This window comes from Pollicipes pollicipes, unplaced genomic scaffold, assembly GCF_011947565.3.
Source record: "Pollicipes pollicipes isolate AB1234 unplaced genomic scaffold, Ppol_2.1 Scaffold_1600;HRSCAF=1878_pilon_pilon_pilon, whole genome shotgun sequence".
Taxonomy (NCBI): Eukaryota; Metazoa; Arthropoda; class Thecostraca; order Pollicipedomorpha; family Pollicipedidae; genus Pollicipes; species Pollicipes pollicipes.
Window position 1 is genome coordinate 17835539 of NW_023595962.1, and position 10676 is coordinate 17846214.

General features: G+C 57.3%; 1 protein-coding gene across 1 annotated transcript in view; it reads left to right on the top strand.

Moving 5' to 3' along the window:
- LOC119111192 (uncharacterized) overlaps positions 1-9676 on the top strand; it is a 29908-nt gene extending 20232 nt beyond the window's left edge. The window contains exons 6-16 of the mRNA XM_037235047.1: positions 36-173; positions 586-807; positions 1760-2167; positions 2914-3083; positions 3792-3911; positions 4628-4814; positions 5136-5437; positions 6112-6268; positions 6826-6969; positions 7186-7389; positions 8521-9676. Of these exons, the coding sequence (XP_037090942.1) occupies positions 36-173; positions 586-807; positions 1760-2167; positions 2914-3083; positions 3792-3911; positions 4628-4814; positions 5136-5437; positions 6112-6268; positions 6826-6969; positions 7186-7389; positions 8521-8676 (2208 nt within the window). The 3' untranslated portion in view covers positions 8677-9676. The remainder of the gene's footprint in view (positions 1-35; positions 174-585; positions 808-1759; positions 2168-2913; positions 3084-3791; positions 3912-4627; positions 4815-5135; positions 5438-6111; positions 6269-6825; positions 6970-7185; positions 7390-8520) is intronic.
- Positions 9677-10676: the final 1000 nt, after the last annotated feature.

Consider the following 10676-nt stretch of genomic DNA (forward strand, 5'->3'; position numbering starts at 1 on the left):
TGTCGCGGTGACGTATAATTCTGTTTTCTTTCCAGATTTTCGCCACTCGCTGGATTTGCAGCAATGCATGGAGCGCTATCCGATGGTGCTGTCGCCTACCGGCGTACTGCAGACTCTCCAGCACCATGAAGGCCGTGCATTATGTGAACTATGGCATGGACAAGAAATCGTGGGTGAGGCGCACGCGAGAATGCATCTTCAGAACATCGCATGAACAAAGCACGCCTTTTGGTATTTACGATTTCGTCGGCATTACAGCTTGTGGCGTACATTGCATAATCTCGAAACTTGCTAGCCACGCGTTGGACGCAACTACCAGTGACCACCGAGTCCCAAAACGAACATGGTTCGCCCGTAATCCAGCGCTGCTAGGTACGAGGAAGGAGTTCCAAAATGTCTCTGTTGTTTTGCCGTGGTAGCATCGAGAGGTCAGTTAGCACGGGGCCAAAAAGTCTTCTCGGACATTGTGCCGATTTCCATTCCTATCCGGCTATTACGCCCCCTGAGCGAGCCCGCTGGTTGCCATTCGCCGCCGCCGTGTTCTGCTGCCCTCCTAATGCCGCTGGTGCTGCCCTCCTGCGGCAGGACTCGCGGTCGGCCTGCTCGGAGCAGATCAAGTCGACCATAGAGCTGAGCCTGAGTCAGCTGTTCAGCCGGTGTGACGTCTCGCTGCTGATGGTGGGCAGTCTGAGCTCTCGGCTGGGCAAGTCGCTGTGCGCCCGTCCGGAGGCGGAGGACTCGCTGCAGGAGTACCGGCTGACGCGGCCGGTGCTCGGCACAGACGCCGATTTCATGGTGGTGCTGCAGGTGAGGGCAGGAGCACCGGCGCGCCAGTGGCCGCACACGGCCTGAGGTACAGCCTGGTACCTAGGGGTGAAACCACCGCCGCGCTCTAATGAGGAGACACACCACCCTGAGGTGTGTTGTGTCTCACCCCTGTGACCTGAGACGTAGTGTGTTTTACCCATGTGACCTGAGCTATGGTGTATCTCGCCATTGTGACCTGACTTGTGTTGTGTCTCACCCCTGTAACCTGAGTTGTGGTGTGTCTTACCCTTGCAACCTGAGGTGTGGTGTGTCTTACCCTTGTGACCTGTGTTGTGATATGTCTCACCCATGTGACCTGAGGTGTGTTGTGTCTTACCCTTGTGACCTGAGGTGTGGTGTGTCTTACCCTTGTGACCTGTGTTGTGATATGTCTCACCCATGTGACCTGAGGTGTGGTGTGTCTTACCTTTGTGACCTGAGGTGTGGTGTGTCTCACCCCTGAGACCTGAGGTGTGTTGCGTCTCACCCATGTGACCTGAGGTGTAGTGTGTCTTACCCATGGGACCTAGGCTATCGCGTATCACGCCCTTTTGACCTGACTTGTGGTGTGTCTTATCCCGTAACCTGAGTTGTGGTGTGTCTTACCCTTGTGATCTGAGGTGTGGTGTGTCTTACTCCTGTGACCTGATGTGTGGTATGTCCACCTCCTCGGACCTGAGTTGTAGCATATGTTCTGACCATGGTCGCAGGTGGTGTGACCTCACATCTGTGGCCTGTCATTAAATGTAACGTCACGGACCTGTAACCTGCGACCTCTCCCTAAATTTGTGACATGTGGGACCAGTGGCCACGCGTTCCGAGGTGCGTCCTCCGGACCACTGACGGTCCCCAGGTGTGTCTTTGGTGATCTCCGACCCGTCTCCAGGTGTGTCCTCTGTGACCTGTGACCGGTCCCCAGGTGTGACCCCTGTGACCTGTGACTCATCCCCAGGTGCCCGTGGCGCCGGCCGACGCCGGCGGTCGCCAGCTCTCCTGGCATGACTTGGAGGGCGTCTCGCCGTACCACACCATCTCGTTCAGCGGGTTCCCACAGCCTCATCCGGCCCCCTTCATGCCCGCGGCACGGACCTGCGGCGGCGCGTCAGCCCGCGGGGCCACGCCTCGCGATCCGCCGGGGCTGGAGGTGATGGAGCGCGCCGCCGGCCCAAGGCGCGCCGACCCCCGGCTGCTCTCTCGCCAGTGCTCGATCGACTACACGCTGCCCGAGCTGGATGAGGACGAGCCGCCGCCGCTGGCCGAGCCCCGGGAGGCGGGCGAGCAGTGTGAGATGCTGGTGCGGCCGCCGCCAGAGGGCGCCATCGAGCCACAGGCCATACAAAGGTCGGCCAGCTGCAGCACGGTGAGAGAGCCAGGCGGCCTGCGCGGCCGGCGGCATTGGTGGTCAGCGTGCCTTGGCTTGGGCGGAGGGCACAGGTTGAGGTAGCATGTGGGTAGCAGGTGGGAGGGTACAGGTTAAGGTAGCATGTGGGTAGTAGGTGGGAGGGCACAGGTTGAGGTAGCATGTGGGTAGTAGGTGGAAGGGCACAGGTTGAGGCAGCACGTGGGTGGTAGGATGGAGAGCACAGGTTGAGGTAGTAGGCGGGTGGTAGGTGGGAGGACACAGGTTGAGGTAGTAGGTGGGTGGTTGGCGGGAGGGTGCAGAATGCTGTATGGCAGGCTAGGCACTTATCACATGAACTCTGACTAAAATGCTTACCGTCTTAATGTTTGTTCGTTGTGAGCTGTTCTTTTTTTTCCAGAAAAATGGTTACGTCACGGTTTTTTATTGTTTTGTTTTTTACTGTCAACCTATCTCACCGCATGAGTGACCGAGTGAAGGCTTTTAATGGGCCTCCCCAAGGTCCTTCTTGGGCAGTCCCTGAACCATCCCCAGACCACCGTCGTCGGGCCGTCCGTGGGCTGTCCCTGGACCACCATACGCATGTACAAGAGTTCTCTGGCGCCGAGAAGTCAAGGTCCACTGCCGGTGCGGTCTGTCTGGACTGTCCAGGTCCGCTGCCGTTGCGATCTGTCTGGACCGTCCCCTCCACTGCCGGTGCGGTCGGTCTGGACTGTCCCGTCCACTGTCGGTGCTGCTGTCGGCAGGTCCGGCTGCGGCGGCAGCTGACAACGCTGGAGGTGACCAACAGCGCCGCCACGCCGCCGGGCTTCGCTCGCGTGCAGCTGCTGCTGGAGCGGGTGCTGCCCGAGGACCGACGTTGGTGGCAGGAGCGGCTCAGCGAGACGAGCGGCGACGGCGCCGTCTACCTCTCCAGGTGGGCAGCCACGGCCCAGCCATCGATTTGGGGAGGCTGAGCGGTGACTCAAGCGAATGGCCAAAAAATGGAACAGGGATGGTCAAGGAACGGGGATGGCCAAATGATAGTCAATGAATGTTCGAGGAATGATCCAGGAATCGTCACGGAAAGGCAATACATGGTCGAGAATGGTTAAGGAAATGTCGAAGAACAGTGTAGGAATGCTCAAGGAATGGTCCAGGGATTGGCCGGAATTGATCCAGGGATGGGGCAAGGAGGGTGTTCGGGTGGGTCCGGAGGATCTGGGGAGGGATAAGGGACGGGACGCTAAATTGCCTTAGTAATCGGCGCGCCCTAAAACCCCAATCAACAACAAAGCATGGACGGTTTGTGGGCGGTCCAGGCAGGGTCCGGTGGCTGCTGATCTAGGGACGGTTAGGAGACAACCTAGGTAGGGACAGCCGGGAAGGAGTTGGCGCCGGCGCCAGATGTGAGAATCAACTCCAGATGGCGCTCCACCCCGGGTGTCAGCCATGAGGAACGAGCCGACCTCACCCGCCTGTCAGAGCTGACCCCGCCGGCCTGTCAGAGCTGACCCCAACGGCCTGTCAGGGCTCACCCCGCCGGCCTGTCAGAGCTGACCCCAACGGCCTGTCAGAGCTGACCCTGCCGGCCTGTCAGAGCTGACCCCGCCGGCCTGTCAGAGCTGACCTCTAGCCGTTTCAGCCTGAAGGCACGCCGCCTGATGGAGGAGATGTTCGGCTCGCTACAGCTCGCCATAGAACAGGACCGCAGCGACATGTCCATCGTGGACAGCTGTCTGGCGGACTACCGAGGCGTGCCCAGGTACGCGGACGACTGCTGGCCGAATGGTTAGCGCCGCCGGCTCCCACCCGACGGTCTGGGTTCAGGCTCTGGTTATGCCCACTGCACTAGCTGGACTTTATCTACCGGGCTTGATTTGAACCTGTCCCTTGTCATGACGCATCGTTCTGTCCCGCTGTTCCCAGCGGCTCATCAGTTTCCTGCCATGGTGAGCCAAAGACCTCCTTCCTATGCCGTCTGTAGTAAAAACTGTCTTGGGCCGTGCTACGTGATGTCGATAGTGTATCTCCTGTTTGACACGTAGACAGTGACCAACAACCTTATTTCAACCACCATTAAAGCACGTAACCCATCCACATACATGTTTTGTTGACCAACGCTTGCTCCCATCCCCTACATTATACTTCTGCCGTCAAAGACGAGAACTACGCAATGAAACGGTCGTATGGTTGCGCTTTCATTCAGCTACTTAAGCCATGGCCTAGCATTGTCTGGCCGCTTCACAGTTGGGCGGTGCCAAAGAGTCGGATTTCTTCACCTGATGGTGTGGACAACGCTAATGGGAATTGTACCATGAAAATAAACCCCATAACACCTGGCCTTATTCCCGTACGGCGGAGGACGCTCGACGAAAATGCATCGTCGTAAACGCAACGACCCTTTGACCTTGAACGCGCCGAGTCCGGGCGCCCCAGCGCCGCCAGCGGGTAGTGCTAACCCCGGGCCTGGCGTTACAGCTACGAGAAAGAGGTGCGGGCACGAGGTCCTGCCATCATGCTGAAGCTGACCCAGCGCGATGACCGTGCGTTCGCCCGGCTGACCTGTCTCCAGAACAGCTGCTGCTACTGGCTGTGCCTCTGCTTCGTCGTCGTCATGCTCATCCCGTTCTCACTCTGGATCTTCCTCACGGGAGGATCTTGGCCGGTAAGATGCGGTTTTTAGAAAGTTGTTGCCGCTGTGCGTTGGCGCGGGACGAGCTGATCGGTTACGTGCCTAATTGGGTACCTTTTGTTTTTTAGTATCAAGCCAAGTGTTTCGTTCTTGACACATTTAGGTACATATACACGGGTAATGGCATGGTGTTTTGCCATATGACAAGCCTTGTGCCTGCATCTCCATGAACTTCGCGATGCGATGCCGATGGTAGCAGACGGTAGCAGGTGGTAGCATATGGCACATGGAAACAGGGCGGGACGAGCTTCGCCCGCCGTCACCGAAGACGTTAGTTCCGTCTCCGGCCGCCAGGTGCGCAAGTGTATCGGCGGTGCCTGCTGCTCCATCTACTACTGCGTGACGCTGCTGCTGCCGATGGTGCTGGTGCTACCGGTCACGATGCTGGTGCTGATGCTGTCTGGGCCAGGCCAGCCGTCGGACAACGTGTACGTGGTCGCCATGATCGCCTACCTGGTCGTATCGGCCTGCTTCGCGTCCGTCTTCGTGTGCGTGTCGCAGTGCTTCTTCAAGCTGCCCACCATCTTCTACGGCGACTTTGTGACGGCACTCGTCTGTCCTGTCTGGCCCATACAAGCACGCGAGTTCAAAACCAGGTCAGTGGACGCACATGGGTCACAGCGAGGCCAGCAGATTCGGAGATGTCGGTGCAGGGTTATTAGATGTGGGGAAGTTGGTGCAGGGGTATCAGATGCGGAGATGTCGGTGCAGGGGTATTAGATGTGGGGATGTTGGTGCAGGGGTATCAGATGTGGGGATGTTGGTGCAGGGGTACCAGATGTGGGGTTGTTGGTGCAGGGTATAGAAACGGCCCGGCAAGTATCCGACTCTTTGGCACTGTTTTCCTCCCAGGAAGAATAAGCTAGACTCCTTTAAAAACGAGTCTGCCTGCATCGGCGCAGAGATCATGCTTAACTGCCACAAAAAGCGAATGAGCCTAGGTTCAGTCGGCCTCCTGCCGCCTCAGGCGGAGGGGCGTAATTGTATTGCTGGATGCTCTGGGCGGTCTGGGTAGTCTGGGTAGTTTGGATAGTCTGGATGGTCTAGATAGTCTGGGCCCTCATGCGGTGATGTCGCTGGACGGTGATAAGTCGGATCATGGAGCATGCAGTGTGGGATGTGCAAACTCGTGGGGTGGGAGAGGGCGAGGGACGCTGCGGACCTCACCAGACCAGGGCGAGGGACGCTGCAGACCTCACCAGAACACGGCGAGGGACGCCGCCTCAGGCTGTTCACACGGTCGCGCTGACCGGCCTCCGCGCGCCCCCAGGACACGTCTGTGGCCGTCGCGCAACGTGGTGGACACGGTGGTGCGATGCGGCTGCCACCTGGTGCCCAAGTCTGCCATCACGTGCGCGTGTGTGGACGTGCGCGGGGAGGCGCCCTGCCAGGAGGCCCACCTGCTCTGGCGCTACTCCTTCTCACAGGTGAGAGCAGACGGCGGGTGCTGGTGGTGCCACTTGAGAGTGTCCCTGGGATGCTGCCCCCCCCCCCCCCCCACCCCCTCGCTCCGTGCTGCCATGCTGCCGACGCTCGTTCCGTGCTGTGGCGTTGTGTCTTCCCCTTCTCCGTTCCCAAGTGTCTATGAAAGCGTCAAGTGTTGGGCGCTGTGAGCAAATGCTCTGAAACTCTGCCCTGGCTGCTGCAGCGTAAACTGCAGTTGACTGATCAATGTGACGGGGTAACATATCATCAACTCAACCAGTCAATCAAACAAAAAAACAGTGTGATAGGTGGGACAATGTGAGAGACTCAACAACGTTATGGCTCAAAATGGTGAGGAACTCAACAATGTGAGTGAGGAGCTCAACATGTGAGGGCTCAAAAATGTGGGGGCCTCAACGCTGTGATAGACTCAGCAATGTGAGGGATTCAACAATGTGAGGGCTCAACAATGTGAGACACTATAATGTGAGACACTCAACAATGTGAGGGTCTCGCGGAGAACACGCAACAGATGAATAATTAGAGCTGTTGGCGCCAGGCGGAGGTCACCCTCAGCAAAAACATACCGGAGCACTACCGGCGGGCTTACCTGACGCTCAAGTGGCTTGTCAAGAAGTACATCATGCAGGCCGACTGCCCGACGACTGTCAACAACAGCAACTTCCGCTCCTACTACCTTAAGGTCGGCACAGCCGATGCGTCGTCGCTGGGGGCCCGAATATGTTGGCAGGGAGCTCGTTCAGAGGGCGCTGGTCGATGACTGAGTATTGCCACTGTGTCGCTGAAACTCGAGGGGAATGGCGGAAAGCTTCTCAATTTTAATTCAACTCTGCATTGGCGCTTAGCGTGTGCCGTTCAGATCCTCCTGCTGACCATTCCGACGTTGCACCGGCCCCAGACGGTGCTGTACTGGGAGCTGGATCAGGCCGGGGTGCTGGAGTGTACTGACGGCGTGGAGGAGGTGTTGCTGCATCGGCTGGCACTGCGGCTGCAGCGCTACATTCGGCAGCGCTACCTGTCGCACTTCTTCATCCCTGAGGTCAACTTGCTGCTCGAGCTGACAGACGTCGAGTTTGACAGGATCGACCGCCTGCTGAACCAGGTGAGCCCACTGCAGCAGGCGGGGTGGCGGCCCAGGTAGGAGGTAGGGTGCTGGACCCGGGTGAGGTGTGAGACCAGGGTGAGGTGAGATGTGAGACCGGGCAGGGTGTTGGGCCAGGTCACATATCAGACAAGGTATGGTGGTGATATGGTGGCTGCGCGTGATCAGTTGAGCGCGCTCAATAAAGTGAGCGTCTCCTTCTGGCTTAGCAATTACACCACAATATGCCCTGTACAGAGATCGAGTACAATCATGTTAAAACGTACTTGTATGCTACTAGACCAGGACTCCTAGACTACTCATACTCGTTTCGATACAGACATGCGGCGGAAATGTTACATCTATCTTTCCATTCTCCTGTTTATTCTACGAGGAATTGGTTTGTTATTACTCTACCATCTACACGCACAACGTTCCTCGGGAATGCACTTAACAGCTCATTCGTGAATACGTCTGTGGGCCGTGAACAGGACACGTGAATACGTCTGTGGGCCGTGAACAGGACACGTGAATAAGTCTGTGAGCCGTGAACAGGACACGTGTTTACGTCTGTGGGCCGTGAACAGGACACGTGAATACGTCTGTGGGCCGTGAACAGGACACGTGTTTACGTGTGTGGGCCGTGAACAGGACACGTGAATACGTCTTTGAGCCGTGAACAGGACACGTGAATACGTCTGTGAGCCGCGAACAGGACACGTGAATATGTCTTTGAGCCGCGAACAGGACACGTGAATATGTCTGTGAGCCGCGAACAGGACACGTGAATATGTCTTTGAGCCATGCACAGGACACCGGACGGATCCGTCGAACAGCATCACACAACACACACTGCTGCCTTCGGCAGGAAACACTACAATACAGCTGATTTGCTCACAATCCCGATCTCGCGGTCACAGTTCAGGCGTGGCATTCCTGTCATTACCTGTACACGTATCATCTACATCTTTGTCTGCTGTATCCGCGCGTGGCGGTGCTTAGCGTCAGTTTTCGGCGGTCGCCGGGCTGATGTTGGTGCTGGTGCTGGTGCTGGTTCTGGTGCTGGTGATGCTGCGCTAAGCTGACGACGGAGCTGGCGCGCGCATGAGGACACTGAGAACGTCTGAGGACACTTGGCCGGTCCTCGCTCAGGTGCTGGAGAACCCGGCGCGGCTGATCAAGAGGCGAGAGCTGACGGTCACTTTCTACGCCATCGCGCTGTGCGAGAGCCTCTTCTGCACGCCGGGTCGGGACTACCGGAGCGAGCTCTGCTTCAACTACGCCTCCCGACTGCACCAAGTGTGGTGAGCTCGTCCAGCAGCGCTGTCTAACTGCACGGCACCTGGCGAGCTCGTCTGGCAACGCTGTCTGGCTGCGCTGCCCCTGGTGAGCTCGTCTGGCAGCGCTGTCTGACTGCACGGCACCTGGCGAGCTCGTCTGGCAATACCGGCGGACAGCACCACGTCTGACCACGTCATCTGTCGCGGATCGGCAGACTGCATCCGTTGAAGTCGTCTGGCAACACCGGCATCTGCGACGCATCATGGTCGCTCAGCTGACCTGCCCGCTCCAGACGTGTGATCCACCGCAGACCGCGCGAGCTGGCCGTGATCTCTGGCATCTGGACGACATTCTGGCCTGACCTGCCCGCTCCAGCCGCGTGATCCACCGCAGACCGCGCGAGCTGGCCGTGATCTCTGGCATCTGGACGACATTCTGGCCTGACCTGCCCGCTCCAGCCGCGTGATCCACCGCAGACCGCGCGAGCTGGCCGTGATCTCTGGCATCTGGACGACATTCTGGCCTGACGTTTGTCCAGTGTGCTGATGGTTCCTTCCATTAAGATTAGTTGCAGCTTTTGTGTGGCCCAGATTTAGTGTAAATGCGGACGGCATTTTGAGCTGGTAGTACAAAACAGGAGCTTTCTGACAAAACGTCTTCGGAAACAGTAGCCGATATACGTTATAACGTGTATCATTGATGCTGTAACCACAGTGCACAACGCAGAATTTGACATTGTAAGCCCAGTGCACAACGCTGGACCTAGCGCGAGTCCACCATCCCAGCTCTCCTAGCCGTGTATCTGTCAAAACACGATCAAGCTGTTGTGCAATGAGAAGGCATCAGTGTCATGTGAAGCCTGTTTGACTCTCGCCTGGGTGTTCTGCACTCGCATTCGGTCGCCATGTGCGCGGCTGGTGCACGGCCGGTCTGAGCTATTAGCTTGGTGTTGTCAGCACCGAAGTGACCCGGCGTGGGGGCAGTGGTGCACCAGGCTGCGCGGCACGCGGGTGGTTTTATTGGTTTATTCTGGTCATGTTCTTGCGATTATGTGCAAGTTAGCTTAGGTGAACGGTGTTCATCCGTGTCCCGTAGTCGTCTGCCTCCGCTGTGGCGCATACAGCGGCATGCTGACTGTGTGTCATTTGATGTGACATCCTCAAAGTGTTGCTGACTTGGTGCCCCGATGTTTTTCCTGTGGCAATGTCGTGGTCTATAGCACTGCCGCGAGCCTACTCGCACGCAGGGCAGTGCTTTAAACATGCCCGATTACACGGTATGCATAGATGCTTCCCCATGAGATGATATTACATTGCCAAAGTTCTGCTTAGGTTTGGGTGTGCTTTAGGCGTTATTTTAGGTAGCTAGTTGGTCTGTGTGTGGTGTGTGGGTTCGTGCGTTCCATGATATTGAGACCATCATACATTTTGCACTACCAGATATGACAGCGTTTTGTCGCGATGCAGATGGAGAGATGAACACCTGACTGAGTATCTTAGTCAGTGTCCTCAATGGAGAGATGAACACGTGGCTGGGTATCTTAGGCAGCGTCCTCAGTGTTGAGTGTTGGCTGGGGGCATATAGCGGCTGGGACGGCAGCGGCAGCAGCAGCAGCAGCAGCAGGTGGTAGCGGTCTCCCGACAGTATGGGCTGACTGGTGTAAGCATATTGACGGAGATATATTTCTTCTAGTGCTCATGGAGCATTAAAAGGCAATCCAGTAAGGCATGTCGCCTATGATAGCCAAGTTTGATAAGCACGCTTACGCGCCAGCAGTTGCCGTGTGGCCATTTTCATCCACGCGGTCCACACAGCTCGGTGGTCTAGCCTCGACTCCCATATTTACGCGCCATCTGTCCGCGTTGCACAGCTAGCCAGAGGCGACGAATCGGAAGCTGTGACATGTGATGTCACCGCTGACGTCACAGATCACCAGTCATACAGCACTTCCATCACAGTCTCTACGTCGCAAGAGGGACATTGACGGAGCAGGACAAAGCACGCTAAAGTGCCTGCCAAGCTGGCCG